The 25,359-nt window shown below is 42.5% G+C and overlaps 1 protein-coding gene across 3 annotated transcripts in view; it reads right to left on the bottom strand.

Annotated features, from left to right (window-relative positions):
* Positions 1-4,402: 4,402 nt before the first annotated feature.
* LOC142560436 (ankyrin repeat domain-containing protein 13C) overlaps positions 4,403-25,359 on the bottom strand; it is a 39,646-nt gene continuing 18,689 nt past the window's right edge. For 2 of the 3 annotated variants that reach the window (XM_075672552.1, XM_075672553.1), the window contains exons 10-13: positions 22,528-22,677; positions 18,156-18,184; positions 17,850-17,950; positions 4,403-15,923 (exon numbers count right to left, since the gene is read on the bottom strand). In XM_075672552.1, the coding sequence (XP_075528667.1) occupies positions 15,790-15,923; positions 17,850-17,950; positions 18,156-18,184; positions 22,528-22,677 (414 nt within the window). In that variant the 3' untranslated portion in view covers positions 4,403-15,789. The remainder of the gene's footprint in view (positions 15,924-17,849; positions 17,951-18,155; positions 18,185-22,527; positions 22,678-25,359) is intronic. The other variant, XR_012823368.1, reaches the window with a different exon arrangement.

Raw genomic sequence — 25,359 nt, 5'->3', positions numbered from 1 at the left:
ATATTACTTCCTTCTAGCGCCCTCTCCATCCTCGCCATGTACATCATAAACAGCAGCGGGGATAAAGGGCACCCCTGCCTGCAGTCCCTTGTTGATATTAACTTTCTCCTCGCTCATCCCTTCCCATTCAGCGCAAACGGTATTTTCTAGGTAAATCTCTCTCAAAAGCTGTAGACAATCGTTACCTAAGCCTTCCCCTTCCAGAATATCCCACAAAATCTTGCGGTGTAGGTTGTCGTGGGCTCCTGTAATATCTAAAAAGGCCACACACACTGGTCTGCTTCCTGCTTTTGATATTTCAATACACTGAGTAAGAACAAACAAGTTATCATCCAAATGCCTACCTATTCTGAAGCCATTCTGAAGCTCTCCCAAAATGTCATTATTCTCTGCCCATGCTTGAAGCTTTGATTGCCTGCATTGCGAGCCTGTATATTACCGATGTGATGGTCAACGGTCTATACGAGACAATTCCGTCTTTCTCCCCCTTACCTTTATAAATTAAATTCATTCTACTTTGTCGCCAACCGTCTGGTATTCGTCTCTTTTAATGTTTTTTTTTTCAGTACTTTCACCAGAGCTTCCTTACTTTTTGGTCCTAGTTCATTTATCAGCCTAACGGGAACCTCGTCTAGCCCAGTGGCTGTGCGCTTACGAATGTTCTCTTCCGCTTTCTTCCAGTTTAAATTTGTCAGCACCAGCTCCTTTTCCACTTGGGTCTCTTTCATACTCTTTTTTTTCTTCAAATACAACCTCGTCATTGCCTTGGAAAGATTCGGCTGTCACTTTTCGGATGTAATTTATTGCCGCTTCTCCTTTCAGTCTGTTTTCATCTTCGTCTAGGATATGTTGTATTGTTGTCGACTTGCTAGTCTATGGTTCCAAAATATTCTATAGGTACGACCTTCTTTTTCTCACGTATTTCTGACAACCAACGTTCACTTTCACCTTTTAATTTTTCTTGCATCAGTATTTGAACCATAGACTTTTTCTCTCGGTATATTTCCCATTTACTGGTTACTTCATCCTGCGGCAACTGCGCGTTCTTTGCCTGCCTGTGCTCTCGAGATGCTTTCTGTCGTTCGGCGATCGCTTCTCGTATCCCCTTGTTCCACCAGCTTTTCGGGTTTTTTCCTTTCCAACAAACATGTTGTTTCTCTTTCCGTATTTCTGTCGTTATTACACTTAGAAGCTCACCATATTCCCACTCTTTACTTGGCCATTTGCCAAGTTCTTCCACAACTCTAGTGACTATATTTGCTATTTTTTCAGCGTTTAAATTTGGACTGGCCATTTTGCTCTCCTTGCTCTCTTTCCCAACTACATATCCCATATCATATCACTCCCTATGCTGCTATGCCCTTCCTCATCAATAACCATTTCTCTCAACTTATCATGAATTCCTTCTGTCCTCAGACAGTAATCAATGGTTGATTGCCGGTTTCCCACTTCCCACGTAATCTGCCCTTCACACTTAGGCCCTGTGTTCACGATAACGAGGTTATGTTGCTCACAAAGGTCTAGCATTGACTTCCCGTTACTGTCGGTATAGCCATCTAAATCCTTTGTGTGGGCATTCATGTCACCTAATACGACAATTTCAGCACCATTCCCGAAACCCTTAATATCAGCGCTTATGCATTCCACGAACTCTTTATTCTTCTCTGTGCAATTTTTTCCGGTCCACAAATAGGTAACGCCCAGCCAAGTTTCCTTCCCACTCATTGTACCTGATAACCAAAGATGCTCTTGACATTGTGAATTTACCCTTTTGCATTTGGCTCCCTGATGGATGAGCATTCCGACTCCCCCTCCCTTTCTTTCCGACTTATTTCTGTTGCACCCCCTTCCCAAACATAATTCTCAATAACTGGCGGCTCTTCCGATTCTCTAAGGTGCGTTTCTGTAACCGCACACACCCCTATTTGTTATCTATGTAACTGCTCCTCAATCTCTGCCCACTTTTCCTTCCTTCTGCCACCCTGCATGTTTATGTAGCTTATTGCATGACGAGCACTATTTCTTGCTTTCCTCCTTTTTGTTTTCGACGGCGATGCTCTTCTGATGATCCCCTAGGGGACCTTCTTCATTACTATCTACTTGACCTCCTGAGCTGCCGCGGGCCCCTTAAAAAAGCAACAGCGCGACCACCAAGTCGCCAGCCCACTTCTCGTGCCAGCCTGTAAGTGAAGTGGATCCCGTCTCGTTTAAAACCACCACTTCTCACTTCCCGGTTTACTTCGACGACCTCGAAGCCTTTCTCTCGGCTTATTTTCCATATCGCCTCATTAGCAGCCACTACGGCTCTTTGTACGTCACTGTCACGTACAGGCACCCCCGGCACCGTGCACACCACGATCTGCACCTGAAGGGATAGCTCGCGCAAGTCGTCCACCCTCTTCGCCAAGCGCTGGGCTAGTCCTGGCCCTTTCCAGCTTAGGACGTCATTTAGCCCACCTGCTACTATGACAAGGTTGCGCACGTGGGCATTTTCCGCGAGCTTTTCTTTTGCTCGCTTTATGACAGAACCGTTTCCGCCCTGGAGATGTCCCTACCGCCACTCTTTTGTCGCCTTTCACCCTCTCCACAATTGCTTCTGAGCACCCAGCGAGGTTTGAGTCGCCAGCAATAATCACCCTTTCACTCTCTCCTACCTCGCCCTGCTTTCCTTTCACATTTTCCGCGTGATTCGGGCTGGACAAGGGGCCTTGTCCCCTGGGCTCCTGCTTTTTCCGCGTGGCGGCCTCAACGTAGGTGCCGCTCTTTCCAGCTAACCCTTCATCACCCCGCATGCATTCCACGTATTTCGCTGACCCCCCTCGCCTGTCACGTCGGGGGTCTGTGTTCCATTGTCACGCACATTCTCGTTGACAATGGCGACCCTGTTCAGCTTTTCCTCGGCTGCTTCAAGTCTCTTTTCAACTACCTTCCGTTCATCACGCTCCCTGTTCAGCTCATTTTTGAGCTCTCGCACCAGTTTGAGAAGCTCTTCCTGGAAAGCCTCCATTTTCTGCAGCCTAGTATTAACATCACATTGTGTGCCGGTTGATTCGATGCCCTCTCCATTCTCGTCTGTCTCCTCATCTGCCTTGAGGGACCCCCCACGCAGTGCTTGCTTTACCGTCTTTCTCGCCATGTATTGCACGGCTTTTTGCAAATACTACAATAGTATAATAATGCTACTACTGATGCAAATACTACAATACTATATCAATGCAGAGCGCGTGTCTTTTAGCAAAGACCGATACGCACAGGATCCAAATCCTCAAAATGTCGCAAAGCAACTCTCACCACTGTTTCAAAAACAATCAATGCCGCGGAGACCGAAGGTATGACACGCTCTCACTCGTGCTCAACCACGCTCCCACTTTCCTACCAAAACACGCACAGAAAAACCACTAACAGCTATTGTCTTGCCATTTCCAAGCTATCACTTAAATACTACAAACACTGAATGTCCCACCCGGCTGCACGTGTTGGAGCAGGTGGCACGAAAGGAATGCTCTGACCATCCTGCAAAACAAATGTACACGAAGCACACCCGCGCACCCGAAATACGAGACAAAAAAAAAAGGAAACAAAAAGAAAACCACTCAATTACAATTTAAAGGCAAAAAATCAGCAAATAAAAAACAGAAGCAAGCTAAAAGCATGCACAAAAACTTATGATTTCGTCGTCGCCGCCACGGAGCCCCGAAAAGCACGTCCATTCGCTACAAAATCCAAACCTCCCTCAGTATGGTAGCGCCATCTAGTTCACACGCCTGCAAACGCACCTTTTCACGCACCGTTAATTCTACGCAGAAATTTTTTAACTTTCTCAGAACTACGCGGAATGACCTTTACACAATGTTCATGCGTATGCGCCAAGCTTAAACGCTTGTTCTTGCATCACACATTTTGATTCTTTTTTTTTTTTTAGACTTACACTCTTAAGCAAAATTACACCCTTTCGCCACACAACGATAATCGGCATCTGTCCTGTCCACATTTTCTTTTGCGGCGAGTCCGGTCTTTTCCAGAGCGGTATGCGCGTAATCAGCTTGACACCGCATTCGGGACAAAAAAGTAGCGAGAGCCGAGTGTTCAGGAGAGGAAACGCAAGCAAGACAGATGATTATAGTTTGGGGACAAGATAAGCCCCAAAGGGTGTAAACTTTTTTTAGAGTGTAGCAACACGGCGGCACCATTGCAGTTGCCACTTTCTTCGCGCAGCTTTCCTTCTAGGGTTGGTACAGTAACGCTATGATGCTGACCAAATCGTCGTTTATAAAGCTGTGGACCAAATAACCTCCTCTGCGCTATCCTTGCTGCTAACCTTGAGAACTTCTGCTTCAGTGCTCAGGAAAAGAGAGAGAGAGCATTCGCGGCACAGTGCTAGAATCCGTTAAGACTCCGCTCAGCATCAAATTAATTTTTTTTTTATTGAAGGAAATGCGGCATGAAGACAGATAGATAGATAGACACAATGTGGCTGAAGTCCGCTAAGAATGCAAATCCATATGCGCCAACTTTATAACAGTTTCATAAAACTCCACGGACAAACTGAGGGGAGAAAGGGCGGGGGTCTGCCCTTTTTTCTAAAGCTTGCCCTGAACACGTGGCTTTCTAGGGATGCATACGAAGTTTATTAAAGAAATGTTTTATCTTTAGAAAAAGCAAAGAAGCACCACCAAACTTGGCATAAATATTGACAAGCAGCACACTTAGATAAAAGTGACTTTTTCAGTAACTTTGGTGTTCGTAATTTCACCTGCTTCAGGAACTTGTCTGCATAAACTTGCTCAGAGCAAGTACCACATATGGCATCCATTCAGCACCATAAGACTTCCAATGAAATTTTGGTGACTGCTGTCCAAAACGTTCTTGCAAAGGGGACTTAGTATTCATAAAGCTTGGCATAACATACGTGAAATCATAAAACAGGTCCTAATTTGTAAATTTGAGGAAAATCTTGGCGAGTTGGCAGGTATGCTAACTGCATTTAAAGAACACCTGGCATACTGAAACAGTAAAAGGTGTAAACACTAGCAGCAGAGTGGATAATGGTTGGCATCTTGAGATGTCTTAAACCGAGATGTGCTCTTAACGGAGACGTGCAGGACTCTTATAGAAAAGGTACAATTTATCTTCCCGGGGCCAAAATGTCCACACAATTATTTTTTTAAATTCTTTTGTGCAATGCAAGGATGTTTCTGGCATGTAGTTGTTGATTGCACAGTGTCACATGTTGCTACCCATTCTGCTATTCCATTTAGGTCTCTCTAGCAAGAGTAACTTGTACACCAACAAAAGAAAAGATAAAAACATTCTAATTCAGAACATAGCTGCAGACAAAATCAAAGCAAAATTTTTTTCAGAAGACCAGGAAGCTGGACAACATTTAACAGCGTTGTAGAAAACGATTCTCAAAAAGAGAAGTGAGCAAGGAAACATTCTTTCAGAGTGAGAAAACACCTGCTAAACGTTTCTAACCGAAGGACACTTTCACTCTCTTCTTACACAAGTCCACCAACACTGTAATAAGCGTCTCATGGGCTAGTTCTTACAATGAAGTCAATACTCGGTACAGCAAAGGCAACTCTAATAAATGACAGGTCATTTTTTATTATTATATATTTATTGCATTGACCAAACATCTTCCTTTCCATTTTTTTACCAATACTTAGTCATACACAATTAACAAAATCAACTCCTCTTCTCTCTCATTCTGCTTGCTACAAACAAGCACAGTATTCCATATAGACAAAAGCCCCTTAAATCACAATTCAAACTGGCAAAACAGACGAGATACAGTTTGCACAAAACAACCAATGTGACGATGCAATGTCTTTTTTTTTTTTCCTTACTGCAAAGGGATGGTGGGTCTGTAAATTTAAAGCTATGAATTTACTGCAACAGAACAATAGCTTCCACATCAGTAAAAAAATCGCTTTACAGGAAGGGGCTACTATATTTTGTCTAAATGTGGATAATACTAAAATAAACATCTAAGTTCATGTCATCAAAAAATAGTCAAAATAGTTACACTATATATTATCCTGCACTGTTTAAATCTGTATTTGGAGGCAGCGTGTTTCCAGTTCCTGCTTTGACAGGGGATGAGAGCAAGGTTAAACCACACTGTACCAATCGTATAGCCTTGAGGTTTCATTGCCAAGAGGTGCTCTACCCAGTGCTACTACCTCTATCCTTCCCTTTCTTCCTTTTATTTATTTACTGTACGAGGCCAGTACCTAAGGGATGAAATGATCACTTTTACGTAACACTGTTCAAGCATCCTCTTAAGCTAATCGGCGCAGTTTGTTAAACAATGCCAACAAAGTGCACATTCATTGCTTCAGTGTGTCACACGGTGTGGCGATATTGTCAATCCTTTAAAAGCGAATTACACTGATTCAGAGCAACTGCAAACCAGAGGCCTTGACCACCAATTGGAAGCTCACACTTCAGATCTAGACAGGGTGCACATTCATTGTTCAGTGTCACACGGTGCGACAATTATCGTCGTGCCACGTCAACTGCGAACACCAATTGGTCTGTCGGAAAAACTACAACCTGGAGACATATGTAACAGTGGAGATTTAAAGTCAACACACTTCAGCTCTAAATGCAACCTACACCATCATGTGGTATACTGCAACCACCTTGGTAACCACACATACCTCACAACCATGTCTCCATGCCCCCACCAGGCAGAAACCGGGAAACACGCACGCTGGGAACAACACGCCACCACCTTACACAGCACTATAGGGGGTGGGGTTTCGACTTTGAAATGTTCACTTGAGTATAGTTTTCCTTTAGCTATTATAGGCATAAAATAATGTTTCGCTCTGACTCTATAGGCTTCACTTCATTCTTTGATGCTTGGCGGAAGGTATTTGCATATGGTCTCTGGAATATATTACACCTTTGTACAATAATGGTTCACATACGTACAAACAACACACACACACGTTAAAATCAAAATGACTGGTGAAGCCGTACCAACATACACCGCTCACATTGCAGCTTGAAGGCTCCTCGCCAAACTCGGGAACAATAAAAAAAAATGTTTGGCTATACAGGTGCATGTAAAGAGGGAGCGAATCGCGAGTGAGCTAAGTCATGTATGATGCATCGAAGCAGACGACACAATGCCATTCACCAAAACAACATATGCACAATACATAGCAGATGTGCAATGGCACAACAGTTGTTTAAGGGCCACCGAACAGGCTGATCAAATTAAGCTGGATTAGTCAACCCCACTTTTGGAATAACAACAATTTCAGTCATCCTCCAAGTGAGAAATTTGTTAAAAAAATAATATTAATAATAATAATAACAAATAAACAAGAAATGCGCAAGGAACACAGTGCTGGCCCCATCTCGAAGTTCGCACACCATCTGCCCACGCAAGGAGTCTGACAGGGCCTACTCAGCATTAGTCTATTATTTATCAACAAAGGATGATTAGATTGCATTCTATACAAATAACTTAGCAAGTGTTAACAAATTCCCCTGTGCAAAGATGTCCCACATACATGAAAACTGCATGAAATCCATGACACCCATTTGATGATGTGGACTCAGCCTCCCCCAAGTTCGATAAGGGGAAGTTTGGCTTTCATCCTGTCTGCTAAAATATAAACTGTTTTCCACCAGAAAAATGTAAATAAATATTTCAAAGAATTTACCAGCTTAAACAGATTTAAGAGAAAGCTTTAGCTAGCTGCTATCATTACTACAACTTTGGCCACCTACCCTCTTTGCATGCAACAGTTGTGCCACATTGTGCGTACCCCTTGGCATGGCTGAGCTAGTATGTGCTATGCCAGTGCACATAGCTAATGTGATAGCAGTGCGTTAAAACTCTCCCACGCGTCCTCCCCCTCCCACCCCCCGAGTGTCCTGTTAATTTCAAACTTTCTGCCCACATGATACCAACACCGAGCAAGCTGGCAGTTACATGACAGATGTGCATAAAAGAAAAGGCTGTTTTGAATGTCAGCTCGCACAGTTTTCGTTGAGACACAGTGAGAGCCGTTAGCACAAGCAATACCATGCAGTACTGCTGCCAGATTTCACATAGACACCAAGCAAAAATGACAGTGAGAAATTTTGCGTTACACGCTGACACCAGAACAGTCTGTGGGGTGCTGGAATTGAACAAAACAATCACCAAATACAAGAAACACAAAAGTGTGGCGATGAAACATGAACAATCTGCAAAGAAGCCCCCACAAAGACACACTGTGCTACAGTGAGCAAAGCAGTTTCTTGCAAGCCATTCCATGCTCCTGACAATTATTTACTCTTGATGTGAATGCTGCAGCAATGCTCATGCCCTAACTAATCCCACAAACATTTGAGCAATATTTTAGCATACAATATTGTAGAATATAAAGAAATGCGGACTAAAGACAAGTTCCAAAGTCCTTAAAGCAGTGCCTTTGCATTTAGTTTCTCTGGGTCATGTAGTTCGCACGGGAGTCATTACCAAAGTCGAGTTTCTTACGCAAGGCGCACAACAATTACGGTGCTCAAATAGAGCGCGGCCTGCTCCGTTGTTTGCCAGATCAGCTGTGTTTTAACGTTTAGACAAAAAGACTTGCAAATGTTTCTTTCCTCAGTACGCATAAAGCTGGCATTAAAAGTTTATGGGGCACGGGTTCTGTGAAAAAAAACTCCATTTCAGCTCAATTTCACCTCAAATCACAGACAAGCTGTCAGTAATAACGGGCATATATTGGAAATGAAACCACTTCACTGCAGTGTTCCTCAGGGGAGCATACCGGGTCCTTTTCTTTTTGGTATTTGTATTAATGACATTGTGCACATATTTACCCCAGCAAAGTATATCATTTATGCCGACGATACAAGTAAGCCTTCTTCAGGAATTGAAGCAAATGCTTGTGTAGCTACTGTGAATTCCACCCTCTGAAATTTATACGAATGGACACAAAAAAAAATTGTTTACAGGTTAATGTCATGAAAACAAAATCACTTATTTTTAGATCAAGAAATAAGCCAGTTATACTGACAAAAAACATTTGCTTCGAAAGTGTTTATTTAAGTGTAGCAGCTACATTTAAAACATTGCGTGTTGTATTCAATGAAAGAATGACCTGGGATGGCTATACCTACTTTATTGCCAGCAAACTGTCGTAAATTATTGGTTTACTTTGTCGATATTGTCAACTACTGCCACCAAGAACAATGCTGGCAATATATCATTCGCTCTTTAGTTCTCACCTCAATTACAGTAATTTAGTGTGGGGAAAAATGTCAGAAGAAAACAGCAAAAAGTTTCTCATAATGCAAAAAATCTTTCCAAGAATAGCAGAAAATGTTCCTAAAACATTCCATACACAAGAGCTTCTTCCTAAACATAAAATACTTCCGATCACTGAACTGTACAATTTTTGCTTATGCTATGCTTTGAAGGGTGAGAGTGCCAATACAACCTTTTTTTTTTTCGTGAACTAACAGTGAACAAAGCTACGAAGTACACAACACTTGAAATCTCGATCAGTGGCACATTAGAACATACAGAACACATGGCTACCAAACACTTGAAAACATACTACCAAACATCTAAATGCCCTTTGTTACAACAATATTGCCCTAGAAACCACCTCATGCAAGAAGCTGTTCAAATATTTTTTACTGACTGGTATTCCATCGTATCTAAAAGCAAATTACTGCATTGTTCCCTTCGTTGCTTTATGTATGTGATTTATTTTTTTCATATGGGAACTACCTGTTGCGATCATATGTACTATTGTATCAGACACACATACTGTAATTTGAAAGTGTCACCCATTGTTTCTGCTGCCAAAGTTCATGACCAGGCATCCATGGCCAAGTCAAGCTGTCCAAGGGGTAGCTTTTACTATGGGCAACCTGCCACCATGTATATTGTGGTGAAATAAACTTATTATTATTTTGGGCTTGCACCCTTAATGAGAACAATACTGAGTCGGTCGCAAGTTGTGCTGTGAACTGCAACTTCTCAGATCCAAGCCACCCTACTCAGGCTGCATGGTTATCGAACGTTTTCAGAGATTCTGTTAACTTTTGATACCAACAGACACTGTTCACAACATAAACAGTGATATGGGCAGTTTCTTACTTTGCATTCATCTCTGCAGCAATAAATATGTTTTTTATTAAACAGTAAATACGAGCAACTTCTTTTGATGTACAGTCAACAAAAAAGCTTACAGGACACAGTATTTGAATAAAAGGCGCATTCCCATGATGCCTGGACACAGCCTTGAATTCAAAAGCTTCCCAATGTGTTGCACTGCCTACACTACAGCGGCTGCTACCTACACATTTATCATCAAATTACAAGTTTCTGCCTTATTAAAGTTGAAATTCATATTCGTCTTGAAACTCGCATGCCAGAAACCTTTGCGACTAACTGTGCAAGTGCTTGTTCTGTTTACAACACATTGTAACCTTGCCTGCCTTCGAAGATACTCAACACATTAATTTTCCAGCTTTCTCCTTTTCGAACCAAAAAATTTTAAAGAATATGCTTTCTCTCACTCATTAGGTGGCTTTGAAGCGTTTTCAGACTTTTCATTTTGACCTCTGACAAATAAAACAAAAACAAACCAATGAAAAAGATTACGTACATATTAACTTTTCTCACCAATTAAAGGGTTAAAGCTACTGAAATCCTGTATGGCCAATACGGGTAGCATGCTTGCTGGAATCGGGCCATAGTGCATGTCGACACAGTGATAAAAACGCCGTGACAACATACAGATAATGCCTTCTCGCGCGCAACTTGCTCTCAAATACTAAATCACACCTATCTGCAGCACATTTACATTTAAGAATTTTTTTCCATCATTTGTTCAATTTCGGTGCAAATAATTTCCACTGAGCTTTGTCTTGGTGCAATGCTTACTGCGAGCAATTATTGAATCCTATGGAATTTACCCTGCGCCATTACTTTACCCTGTATTCCAGGTAACAGTTGATGCCTTGTTGTGTTTACACCATTCACGAATTATGGAGATGTGTCTGCACTTAGCACTACACAAGAAATATCTGTTTTCATGATTCATGCACGCTAACGCAATCATTGTTAAAAAGGTGTACGCGCAGCACATGCATTCAAGGTTTCAGCTAAGACAAACAAATTATTATCAACGAAAAATGAAATTTGAAAAAAGTTTTAAAAATATTGAAATGTATGGACAAAAAACAAAAAAGCTTAACAAGCCTGGCAAATTTTGCAGGAAGCATCACACCAAGTTAAACGTGAAATCAACGACGGATGCATTTAGAGCCACCAGTAAAGCCCAAAGCACTGCACAGCATTTCAGAGGAATTCCTTGAGTTGACACAGCTCCTTGTTTAGTCGGCATAACACCTTGCTTAAAACTTCTCCTTCCTCCTCTCCCAAAGAAAGAAGACCCCATCTTCTTTTCTCAGTGCACTCTTTCCCATTTCAACTAACTCGAATTTAGCAAACATTCCAGCCTACTATTTCAAGCATCTTCATGAAAAACGACTAAGTACAGTAATGTGTTGTCCCAAGTAGTGCCCGTTGAAATGCTACTGTTTAATAAAAAATGAACTAAAAGTCACGGTTCTGTTTAACAAACACCAAACACATTGAGTTCATAGCAAGCCAACCAATGTTTCAAGATTTCATTGACTGAACCAGAATCTCAAATATTCCTAATCATAATTGTAACTAAACCATTTAGGCTACAGTACCTGTATTGTGCCTGTATTGTGTGTATTGTGCATGAAAGTAAAGGCAGTGAGTGTGGTGCATGTGTAAGAGGCGAGGACAAAAGGTGCTCTGATGCTTCGTGTTTTCTTTTCTTCTTCAACTGACATGCACACAATACGAGCTGAATGTGTAACATCAGTACTCCATTAAGGCTAAGAAGTCACCACGCTAAACGACTACAAAAACCACAAGCTGTGCTCTTAAAACCACATTGCTCCTTATTATTTTTTTAGTTGCACAATTGTCAGGATTAACAAAACATAAACCCTAACACTTGCCAAGAGGGGCAGCAGCTATTAGATCGTTGATGGGAGAAAAGTCCATTTGAAATCAGCAGTGCAAGTGCACGTAACTGCAAGCATACGTAATGCCCCCCCCCCCCCCCCCCGAGTTTCCTGGACTTCAAAAAAACAAAACTCTGCAGCTAAGAATTCAAATTCTAGCCTTGTCAAAGAATAGAATTATAATTCTAGTTCAAGAATTCTAGGCACCTGTTCAATTAGGTCAACAGACTTAACACGTTTCACAGGCAGGTTAGTGAAGAAAGATAATCCATTTGAGGCAACAAATTACCAAGTGTGACAGACACAGTACCCCATTCGTCATTGACATTTTCCTAGGAATACGATGCAATATGCAATGGTCTTAAAGGTCTCTAACCAGAACCGAAAAATATTCTGTAATCATCTCACACGGGTAGACAGACATGCACCTGTAGCCCACTAACATAGGTGCCAATTATAGTGTGCACAGAAACTTGTAAATGGATTAATGTGCACCCTAACTCCTTGACAGTGTCTTATTAACAAAGTGGTCCATGAAAAGCCCAGACATTGATAATGTTATAGCTATCACCCCAATATTTCGGTTGCCTCTCTCAACACTGCCTGCAAAATTAGCTCGAAATGCAAGAAATAAAATAAATACATAGAGAGAGAAACAAGACAAGTGATCAGAGTGTACAGAAAATGGAGAAGAGAGATCATTCAAATAAGAAGCCAGGGGCCGCAATTTCAAATAATCAATTCATTTTTCATTCTTTTTGCCTTTTGTAGTTGGCTCCAACGTGGGTTGGAAGCCAGCATGCTACCATTATCGCTGGGACAGGCCCCTCACCATGACGCCTGATAAGAAAGAAAGAATGGTAAATGAAGTGGAACATTGCAAAGTACAGGCCGGGAGCTCGAGGCACCACAAATGTTGCAAATTGCAGGCCCGGAACACTAGTAAATGTTTTTAGATAAAAGCTGCAACACAAGCTCGCCTCACGAAATACTGCAACAGCTTTTAAATCAGCTGAAATGCAGCATTAGCAAATACGTAAAAGGTATGTCGCATAGTAGGTCAGAAGGCAGTATTCTCTAAAGCTTCCCTCATGAAATAAAACAAAGCAAAAACAACGGGCAAAAAGTAGCCTCAAGTGGGCTACTCAAGTCTGAGTAGAACGTGCACAGCAGTCACAAACAATGCTCAATGATCAGCAGCTACATGTAGCAGCTGGAGCTGCAAAAATGTAAGTACAAGTGTACAAACGCATGGCACACATTTTATCATGACTCAAACTTTGGAACTTTGCCTCACACAAGATAAAGCAGCGAGACTGCCGTGATACCACATGCACACACGCACACACACACGCAAGCATTGCTGTGGCTGAAGATCAAGGAGTTTTCAAGAATGAATTTCGGCAACACGGCCAGCTTTCAAAATCCAATGCAACGCAAAGTTTCATTAGCACCATGTCTATGATGTACTTGGCAAGAAATGAGGGAGTGCAGTTATCTCTCGGTAGCCATGCCATGTACGCTTGCCAATGGGGAGATAGCCATAAGCCACGGCCTCGAAGGTGCAGCACGCCAGACAGAGTACACGTCCCCCTTTGCTTTAGTGGAGCACATCGCACAATGTAGGAACACAGACGCTACACCTGTTGTCAGAGTTTAGCTGCAACTTATGTTTAAGCACACAACCAACGTCAAATTGCCAGCCACACTTAACACCTGTTCACAGTTGTGTAACAAACGGGCCACTTGCACAAGCACCTATGATACAAAATGCTTCACAAGCCAACTGTTAAGTTGAAAAACATTTATATGTATGCATTTATGCAGCATCGTTCTTGTAACACTCTGTTTACAGTAACCTGTTTAGCAACATCCAGATTAGCAATGTGGTAAATGTACTGGTAAGGTACGACAGTGCTCAAGGTGATGAAGGTGTCGCAGCAACAAACAAGAACAGAGTGAGGCTGCAACCAAGGCAGCGATAAAGATTTGTTCACGACTTTCGCCTGTAAACTGTCACTTGTTAGTACGTAGGTGCAAAGTTTGATGCGGAGCACTTAAGACAAACCACTTCGCTTAAATTCAAAGTGCTCTCGCAGTTCACCAGCTTACATACAGTAGGAGCATGCTTTCAAACAACAATATCCTGGCTTTGGTAATGGTTTCAGCATTCTGCAGCATTGTACAATGGCTATAACGCACCATGTCTTACCGCCTTTAAGAGTAAACCACTGAGGTAATTACTTTGTCGTCTCAGCTTTTTATGTATGACATCGATGATGGTTGGCACTATAGTTACTCATCCCTTTAGGTTAAAATAGAAGCTTGCAAACCTGACAAGACAGCAGTCTACAGACCTGATAGCCATTTTTCAAAACAAGTGGCTAGCCCGGAAAGTAAAAAAGCTGAGGAATATTGCCTGCATTCCCTACTGAAAAGGATTCGTACGGATTCTCATAATTCCACATTCTCCGCATTACCCACACATAAACGACAGGACTCCCATGTTTTCCGTAAGAATAGTTCAGAAGACACAGAAGCTATAAGAATGCGCACAGATTTTTTTTTCTTTCTTTTAATAGGGTTGGTCCACTGTCGGCTTAGAAATGCACGGCTAGTCAGAGTTGAGTCGTTTCAGTCATTTCTAAAACCGAGATGAACCAGAAAGCCCGACATTTCTGTGTTAGCCATTATGATTGAGCAGCAATAAATGCAATAATAAAAAAAAGAAAGCCACCTTGTTACAAAAACACAATCTGTCATCAAAGCTTGCACAAGTCATGCATCGTACATAGGTGCTATCGACAAAGCTGTGTTCTTGTCAGAGCTAAGGACAAACGCAGCAATATGCGCACTGCAAAAATAACCCCATACATGAGGACATTCGTTTAAAAAAAAAAAAAAGCGTGAGAATAAACTTGGGGAGCCATGCCCTGCAAGGCTCCGCATAGAGTCGTCATGACATCACCAACGATTCACACAGCAGGCAATGCCGTTTGTTTGTCCGGAAAGCCCATCAAGGCAGGAACAAGGGTTGACGAGAGAGACACGCCAGGCAGCACTCTCTAGCAATCGACATGGTATGTGTTTGACAGACGATGAGGACAACTAAAGGAGTCTTTACGCACCTTTGGAGGGGCGCAGGATTGTTGGAAACGATGGGTACGGACAGGTGACCTCAGCCTCTGAAAAGTGGGGAGGAGGCTGGCGGGAGGGGGAGTTGCGTTGACACACACATAAGGGTTATGGACAAGGTCAAGAAAAAAAAAGGCTGTTGTGATCAAGTGTGATGGGAATATACAGAGGATGAGTTCACCTTGCTCTCTGATGGAAGGCCGGGGGACCACATGTCAAAGATGACAAACAATGTTGAGGAGATAAGTGCGGCTGCAAGTTAATGTGATGGGAATGTCCAGGGCAAGTTGACTTAACCTCATGGGAGAAGGGCGGGGTGGTGTGGTGTTGGGGGCATCGCACATCAGCACCGACACAAATCTAGAAATTGCTTCCGCGAGCACGATGGGAATGTTGAGGGCAGCCGGAAAGGGGGAGGCATCACACATCGACGACGACAGACAATGTTGAGGAGAAAGTGCTGCCGTGACCGAGTGTGACAGGAATGTCCAGTGCGACAACTTCGACGCACATGGGACGATGGCGATGGCGGACGACGCGGGAGGAAGGAGTCAGACGGGGTCGCCGCGTCATGACGACGCGGTGGCGCTCTTCGAAAGTCACCAAAAGCAAGTCGTCCAGGCATCATAAGTCTGGGAACCGGTTGCGGTCCTCCGCGTAATTTGTGGGGATCTCAAACAGTGCATCGTCTATGTTGTCCCGAAATTCGAAGTCCTGGAACGTGATCCGGGCAGTCACCGTAGGTAGAATTGGTATATCTGCACATAAACAGTTGGGAAAGATATGGGTGAACAAAACTTCTTCTATGCACAACAAGCTTCCAAGCTTCACATTATCTACATGGCAATCTATAGTCGACAACAAAGGAAACACAGTTGTATTTTGTTACCTGGTGGTTGTGCTACGAGACATTTTACTTTACGCTTTAAGGTGAAAACTATGCAGGTGCGCATGCTAACATAATTTTGCTGCTGCCTGAAATACTCGCACTTCATCATGGTACAGGATGTACTCAAGGTCATCTGCTTAAATAGTCGAATTTCATAAACCATAGGAACCTTGTCGAGTTTTTCTCCAAAAAGCTAAGTGGAAAAGTGCTGCTTCGGATTAAATAACAGTCTTTTGCACAATTTCACTAGTCGTCTGGCCACTGAGACACAGGGAGAAAAAAAAAAAAAACGAAGAAAGTGTCATTTTTGTTGTTGTATAGCAGATATGTAAATTTCACAAGCGATGCGCCAACGTGCATTATTACTGTCTTGGACACAAAATTAGCAGGTCTCTACTCAATTTGGTGCTGTATTTGAAAAAGATACAATAACTACTGTTTTTTTTTTCCATGAACATAAAGTCAAACGGTGCATCCACAGTAGGTGTGCAACTGTCGACTTTCACTGAAAATTTAAGTTCCGGGACTGCAGCGCTGTACATACTGAACTTGAAGACATTGTGGTGGAATTTATTCGAAAGCATTGTGCACAATAACTACACACTGTGGGTGGGGATGGGATGTCTCCTTGGCCACAGCAGTCTGCAAGCAAGACACAAGAAACCTGAAGCTGCTACTGACAGGAGTTGAGACTATCAAAACAAGTTGAATGGCCGGCAGTCACGCAAGGGTGCCTGCAGCGATCGCCAGCGTGCATCTTCAGTGCCCGGCGTGTGCCACTCATTGCGCAATGCCTAGTCCTACATAACAAATGCCTTGAGTATCTCCGATGATGTGCTGTGGGATGTCATACATGACTAGCAGTCGTGCCTGGACAACAATCCTAACAGTTCACATGCAGTTTTCACCTCGGACGACGAATGAGCGTGTTGATTAAATAAAGCATGTTCTGCAGTTACTGAATTGAGGAATTTTCTTGATTTCAATGTTATTCATCTCAACGCCAGGGGTCAACCAATATTCTGAACTGACCTTTAGTCCGGTTTTACGGCACCCAAGGACAATGGTTGTACAACATTGTAAGTCAGCACATTTGCCAGATTCTAACGATCACTTTTTCTTTTTTTCTTAAAAAAAATGTTGGAATATTGCATGTCTTACAATCAGATACAAAGCAGAAATCTCATTTGCAGAGTTCACAACAGATTACCATCACGGCCATCACAAGATGGCAACAGAACTTTCCATGTAGGTTGGCAAGGATGATGTGCAACATTTAATTTTAATGTTCATTCTAAGAGGAGCTACTTTACATTTAAAGATTGCGGGAACAAAGTCCCTTCACATATTTTTGTCATTCAACAGATTTAAAAGCAGTGCCAGATGAACTATCTAAATTATCAGTCAAGGCACAGGCCACCATTCTGCTTGCAATGTTTGCAGAGTTGTTCAAGAAATGTGGATTTATCGAAAGCATCGAACCACACTGGGTAAGGTATGCTGTAGTTCATAAATATTAGAGAGCTGTCTGACAGTTACAACAATTGACATTAAGTACGAATAAATTTACAATTTGGGATGTTAAATGCCACAGATTGCATCTTCTTCCAATTGTGAAAATCAGAGGCATGTTAACTTTTGTTATAAAATCAGACTGTGTGTATGATTTCGTCAGCACGTTATTCTTACTTTGAACCAATAAAAACTGGGTATGTGTTAGCTACAAGGGCCCTTTAGATAGAATTAGGTAAACATGGAACATTAATTCATCTATGAAACAAACAAGGAATGTCACCTATTTTAACAGGAAAACCAGGAGGTAGCTTCATCTGTACAAACTCCCGAAGCTTGTTGAAGTGTTTGAATGGCGCTATCACTTCCAGCACATTTAGGAGGCTGCCAAAAGTGTGAAAAAAATAAACAGACAAGTCAACGCACTGGATACAACATTTTTCATAAACGGCCACTTCCACAAGCCATAGCCAAAAAATTATCAGTCACGATAAGGGGAAATGGAATTAGGAAGCATCTCGGAATCATGCAGTAGTCACTGATGCAGCGAGAATGTAGCCAAACCTAGAGAAACTCAATCGGTACTCACGAATTTACAGTGAGGGGGAAATGTTGACTCTGAAATGAGAAAGAAAAAGTCATAACTATCATCATTATCAAATCTTTATTATCTATAAATATAGTGTAGTGCTAATTCTGTATACAATTCTTTGTAAAACTGACATCGTTGATGAATAAATTTGAAACTTGACACATCAAGTTCTTGCCAGAGAACTGACTAATAAGACAAATAAATGAAAAGTATATATTGTATAAGGAATCAAAAAGAATAAAGAAAAGCCACTACTAAGACAAGCTTTAGGTGGGGAGCTCCTACTAAATACATGGGAAAGGTGAAATAGTTTTCTCGTAAACCACTGCACTGATTTTCATGACATTTGTGGCATTTAAAAAAATTATAACCCAGCAACTCTGGGAGTTACATTTTCAATTTATGCTATCAATTCATTTTTAAATTCTTGAAAATTGTAAAGTTTCAGAAAAAATTATCAAGTTTGCAACTCTGAAACTCGGCAATCAATAACAATATCATGATTCTATAAAATGCACTTAGCTATATATCTAAAGTATACAAAATTTATGTATTATGCACCACTCTAAGGTATACTAGTACTAATGTTTGAGTACAACGTTTTGCAAAACCCTTGTAAGCATTGCAACTATTTCCCTTAAGCTGTAAATTCATGTATATCACAATTGTCTGTTCAAGATGCTCTAACATATGTAGTTTAACCTTTCCAGTGTTTAACTCTTTCGTTACAATGAGAAAACGGTAATGTTTTATAGGTCTAGGAAAAAGATTATTTACCCCTACAAATAATATTCCAGCACACACTGCAGCATAGCATACTATGCACAATGAAATGCTCTTTCCAAAAACAAACGTTGCTAAACAAAAAAAAAATATTAGGTAAAAAAAAATTCTAGACAGTGCCATTTTTGCTGCCAGTTGATTAAAACATCAATAAAAAAAACGATATCTACAAAAAAAATTAATATCAAAGGAAATCCAGAATATACATTTCAAAGATAAATAACAGAGGAATAGTGTCTGAAAAATGCTCTGTACACCGCCGTTCTTCGGGATAAAAAAAATAAACTAAAACCAGTTCATCACTCATGCCATGCGGTGAAGCAGTTCCTGGATTTTGTGAAGCATAGGTGCGCTCCGGACTTTTCCCACAAAACATCTGGTTTTTGTTCAACTTTGCAGTCCTCGTAACACATTTTGCAGTTCCGCCTTTTCGGCATTTTTTGAAGATGGTCCAATGAGAAGCCCCAGGAACGTACTGCACCAGTTCGTCTAGAGGCATGCACCTCTTCCGGGACCAATCGCTTTCAGCCTTGCTAGGCAACTACGAGATTATGCATCATATACCTGTTAGGTTTTTGCAGATTGTCATTATCACATCTGCAGAGAAGAAGAGTAGAAAGAAATTCCACACCATTGTAAACTGTCTTGCGCTTATCTGTAGTGCTGGGCCAAGATGTGCTACGGGTGGCCTTGGCGTGAATAGAAGTTTCTTTGCTGCCAATGGCAGCACATTATAACCAAGCAAAGTATGCGAAGTACGTCATAACCAAGCGAAGTATGTGACCTACTCGTGACACCTGAGGCAGAAAGGATGTTCCACATCCAACGCCAAGGTTTGTGAGCGGTGGTGCTGGCTATCACTCCCAGGGTCAGTTCTAGTAGCAACACATAAACACCCTGCAATTTGGATAGGGAAACGGCGTCGCAGTAGCTCAAATGGTAGAGCATCGCACGCATTATTTGAAAGACATGGGATCGTTCCCTATCTGCGGAAAGTTGTTTTTTTACCCACTTCATTTATCCATTAATCTATAATTTCTTTATTTCAATTAGTCAGTAGAAGTAATTTCCCGTGTTGTCCATGGTGTCTGTTTGTTGGCTTCTAATGATATGATTAATAAAAATCTGGCCCCTCAGTTAACCCTCTTCTCGTAGCCCTGGAATAATGTCACTCATAAAACAACGGTGTGACGACGACTCCATGACTACTATGGTACGACGATGATGGCATGATGAGTCAGATGACAAAGGTAGAATGACAACGATGGAATGGCTGTGACGGCATCACGATGATGGTATGATGACAACTCCATGATGACGATGGCATGACACACATTTGTGGGGACACGGGACGTTGACTGTATGACGACAACAGTGCAACGTCTGCATTGCGAAGACTGTGTGACAATGATGATGACTGCATGGCGAGAGTTCGATGACGAAGCTGGAGTGACGACAATGGAACAACTACGATGGCATCACGACAGCGATGAGTGTGTGACGGCTGCATGACGACAATGGTGTGATGACAGCCTGACGACATATGACTGTATGATGACGATGGTGTGATGACAGCCTGATGAGAGTGGGATAAAAAAAGCTGGAATGACGGTGCAACGACCGCGACAGCATCACGACCAAGTAGCTCGTGGCCCAAGCTGTTAGATAAATTAGGTTACTGGGTTGGTGCAGAAGGCTTGACAATGACACGACGGGAATCAGATCATGAAGCCGGAATGATGACAATGGAACAACCCCAATGGCATCACGACCATGGCCTAAGGTGATAGACAACCTGGGCCACTTAGTCGGTGTAATGGGCTAGACAGATAGGTAGGTAGGCTAAAAACAGCTGAAGTAGACAAAGAATGTTAATTGCATTAAAGAGATTATTCACATCACCAAAAGCGGAGGTGGCAGTCCCGCAGTAACACAAACAACTGAGGAGTAAAATGCCACACAATGAGTGTTGCAAAAGATGCCAAATTGACCCTTCGAATTAAGCGCTTTTCTTAGAAATGTATGGGAACTTGCTCTCCCCTCTCATCCCATTCAGTGCAGAATCAAGACTCAGTTTTCGGTAGCATGGTCACAGTATACCAGACACCAATCAGCGGTGTCTGGTACGACAAGACTGCCACATCAAGTTTTGGTGACATGAACAGACTCCTCTTCCTCATCTAAAGCCATGCTGCTCTTGGTGCACATTTTGAACTGGTCACAATAAAATGTAACATATAATCAATTATGTTGCACTCTCAATGAATTGATGCACTACAGTATTAACTAATGGTTTGACAGCTGTCCAATAAAGAAATATAAGCACGACGACAATTTTCGATCAATGCCCCTTGAAAGCCGATACCACACACACGATGTCGCCTCTACGTGTCTTGCACTTGCCGCACCTTGCGAGGAAAGGCAGTCAGCACCTACAGTTTGCGCCTACAAGAGACATGCACCAGTACGCATTCGCTCCTGGCTAGATGCCTTGGCAGACATTGCTTCATGTTGAGCAATCGACAGTGCTTCAAAATCCGCAATATGGATTTAGCTACTATCCGTTGGTCAAGCTGGTACAGAACAAACCAAGCCCGCACCAGGCAGCATGGCCAGACTGGAGCACACCAGTGCGAACATGCATTCCAGTTCGGCCATGCACATAGCAAACAATGGCCTATATGCATTACAGTTCCACGTAGTTGCGTCTGCTGCATAGCATAGATACCATGGCTGCCGCGAGGTACCACGACAAGCCCTCTCGCTGTAGAGACACTTAGACAACCACATGCTCCGATTGGGTGACCTGGGTGACGTGGCTCCAGGCTAATGGCAACCCGAGCCAGCCCAAGCAGCCATATCTGCCTTGAAGAGATATCCAAGCTTACAACGCGCTTCGACGCGCACAAACTGTCTCGCACCATACACACATGCGTAGACAAGTAGACAAAAAACTTGCGCACGCAGACAACTCTATGTGTGGTGTGGGTTTAGCATTGTACTTTCAAGTCATGAACTACATGCACGTATGAGCAAGACACGGTGTTTTTGACCAAAAAGGAGCAGGCACAGAATGCTATAGAAAGGAATTGCATGAGAGATATATGATGATTATAGTTAAACAAAATCAGCTAAGGAAGAGGTAAAAATTTTCTCTTCCACTTTTGAGTAGAAGCGCTATAAAGATGCCATTAAATTTACCTGCGGATAGTTCACATAGCAGTCTAATTACAGACAGGTTGTTAAGCTGCCTTACAGCAAGCCTTGGACTAAGCTTCCTTGTGTTTGATTGGCAACACTTCTGCTGACATAATGGAATTGGAAACCCGTCAATTTCAATCCGACTGGGTTTGCACTATTTCTAGACTCCATCCATCAACTGGAGATGCAACACTTCGATAATGCTCCTCAGCATTTCCTAGTATACGACGAGCAAAGAACAAGCATCAAAATATCCCATTTCATTCTTTTCATCTGCAGAAAACGTTTTTCAATCCTTTTTTAGGGAAGCTCATCTGCTTTCATTCACACAGAAAATTTTTTTAATCTAATGTCGGCAAAGTAACATTTCTTTTTACACACTCACCATGGCCAGGGTGGCCTTGAAAACTTTGGTAGTTGTCTTGCTGACTGGTGTTCGCCCCAGAATGGGCGGGTTTCCCGGTGTAGCCGAGATGTAATCTTCAAATGTGACGTCTCTTTGTGGAGGCGGAGGTAGCGACTTTCTCCGCTGCGGCTGCAGAGGGCATCACAAGGAAGAGTTCGTCAGTAATTTACTAAAATTAAAATCAAATCCTGGGGTTCTATGCGAAAAAAATTTCAATATGATGGAGGCACACCATAGTGGGGGACTCCAAATTCATGTTTACCACCTAGGGTTCTTTAGCATGCACCTAATGCATGGTAAACAGGCGTATTTGCATTTCGACGCCATCAAAATGAGGCTGCTGTGGTCGGCACTTGACACGATGGGCCAGGGCTTATCGGTGCAATGCCCAAGCCACTATGCCCCCACGGCGGGTAGTAATTAAAAAAATAAACTGCGGCAGAGTTCAACAGCTACACTGAAATCCATATCAATTGTTAGACATAAATTGTCCCCACAAGGTTTCCTCGGAGTACTGCCTTATACTCCTCCTCCCCCATGTGCATACATAAAAACATTGCTAAGGAAGGAAGTTGCTGCCCGGATAAAGACAAGTCTCCTTGCCAAGGCATGGGCTCCAGCAACATTTTATTGCAATAGCAATTATATGGACACTCTTAAGGTGCAATTATAGTCCGACGTTATCGGCGCGCGGGCGAGCGTCACTTACGGCCAGTCACGCTATGCTGCTTGCATTGCGCCAGCCAAAATGCCATCCCCTCTATACTTCAACGTGCGCAGCGTCTGTTGCTCTCCTTGCAGCATGAGCTTCCAATGGGCGAAAACGCACAATAATTCGAACACGCAAGCATTTGCGACGGTTAATTCAAACATACTGCACTCTGACAATGCTCTCAGCAGTGCACCAAATCATGCGGCAGTGCCTCCGACAAGCATTCCTCTGACCCCGCCATAGAGCTTGGAGAGAACCCTCAATGCCACGTGCAAAAAAAATAAAAAGACCATGGCGGAAACTTTTGCGCAGGCATGTGTGGGCTCACGTCACCAATTAATTGTTAGTGACGGGTGTCCTGTACAGTAAACGACCGATTTTCCCGACCCCCAATTTTTCAGACATTCCCAATAATTCAGGCGCTTTCACAGCACCGCCATGTGTCCTATAGAGTCAATGTATAGGAAAGTCTGAAATTTTGGACGCAAAACACCTTTGCCATCCGATTCTCCAGACTTCTTGCCATGACTGCAGGTGCGAAACGACATTAACTGAAGCCACCACCACCAGCATTTTAATTATCGCACCACTTTGAGCTGGCACTCTCGCATGCAGATCTGCCGGCAGCCGTAGCCACACAGCGGCAACGCTAGGCCTAGCAATTTCAACGTTCGCTACCAAGCCTGTTGCTGTTCAGTGCCGTGTTTTTCATTGAAACAATTCGCCGCTGTTACCAATGGCGCCTACTCCACCTTTGTAATCCTCACCAATGGTTACAAGGTGCGGAAAGCGAGACATGTTGCATAATGCCGGTTCCCGAAAGTCAGCTTTGCCCTGACACAGCAGTGTTAAGCGGCGACGTATAGGAAAAATTCGAAGTGGCAATTGTCACGGGACGTGGTACATTTCCTTTACTTATACATGCGTGCACCCGCTGCCTCTTATCACAGTACGAGCATTGATATGCCTAATAACTGATTGTCAATTGTAAGTACTTCCAACTCATGTGTTAGCTCAGTGCACAGGTAAGTCTTCCATTCAATTAGCTTCCTTTAATTCGAACTTCTTTTAATTCGAACAAATTTTCAGGCCCCTTCAAGTTCGAATTATAGAGACTCAACTGTATCATGTCTAAATTTTTTAATTTTCAAGATTAAAATTTTGCAACATCTCTAGCAACGTATCATCAATAAGTTTGTATATAAAGCATCTGTATATAAAGCCTGCTAATGTGCAATTTGTTGCACTTTGGAAAAACATCCAGCGCCAAAGGGTTGAAATGGTGCTGAAGAACACAAAATCATTTTAGACTAGTAAAGTATTCTTTCAAAACTATTTCCCATAATATTGCATAAGAGGTTGATTATTACAGAAAAAAATATGACCGCCGAACTTGCACTTCCCGAACTTCAATCCAAAACCCCATCACTCGCATGTCAGTGTGACGTCGTAGATTCCTCGTGTTTTGAACCATTGCGGCACAGTAAAATTTGATGAAACTTGCTAAGTTAAGACCTTGGCTCCTTTAGAATATAATTTGGTTCACATTTACCAATAGAATAACTAGGCTCAACCAGACACCACAAAAAACCATAACGTCATGGCAAGCTGGTGCAAGAACTTCAAGACGGCAGCGCCACCTGTTTTTGTTTTTGCACGTTTTGCGGCTCACCGCACCTCCTCTCCGGTTTGAGCGAGAGGAGGCCTGGTGAGACTTACCTGCAATGCCTGTCAATGAACGTTAACATAAAACAGCCATGTCCTCCACCAACATCTCTTTCAAAATTAATCTACTACCACTACAATGCTGTGCTGCCACCTACGATCAGCACGTGGAATTGACAGGGGCAGCTTTAAACATTTCAGATCCTAAAAATGCGTTCATAATTGTTACAACCCAAGCCAAGCATGTCCAAAACAGTTATAGTTAAAGCCATTCAGATGAACAGCTTGTAGAAACAAGGCAAGGGTTAAACTGGTCCCCTGTAATAGTGGGCACAATAATAAATGGATAGACGGCTTGGTCATAGCTGCTCCTAATCAGTATATAGTAATAATCCTCCTAGAGGCAACGAGATAAAGTGGGGAACACAATTCTA

This window comes from Dermacentor variabilis, chromosome 10 (assembly GCF_050947875.1).
Source record: "Dermacentor variabilis isolate Ectoservices chromosome 10, ASM5094787v1, whole genome shotgun sequence".
Lineage (NCBI taxonomy): Eukaryota > Metazoa > Arthropoda > Arachnida > Ixodida > Ixodidae > Dermacentor > Dermacentor variabilis.
Note: the sequence above shows the minus strand (reverse complement) of the source record. Positions and strands in the feature narration are given on the sequence as shown.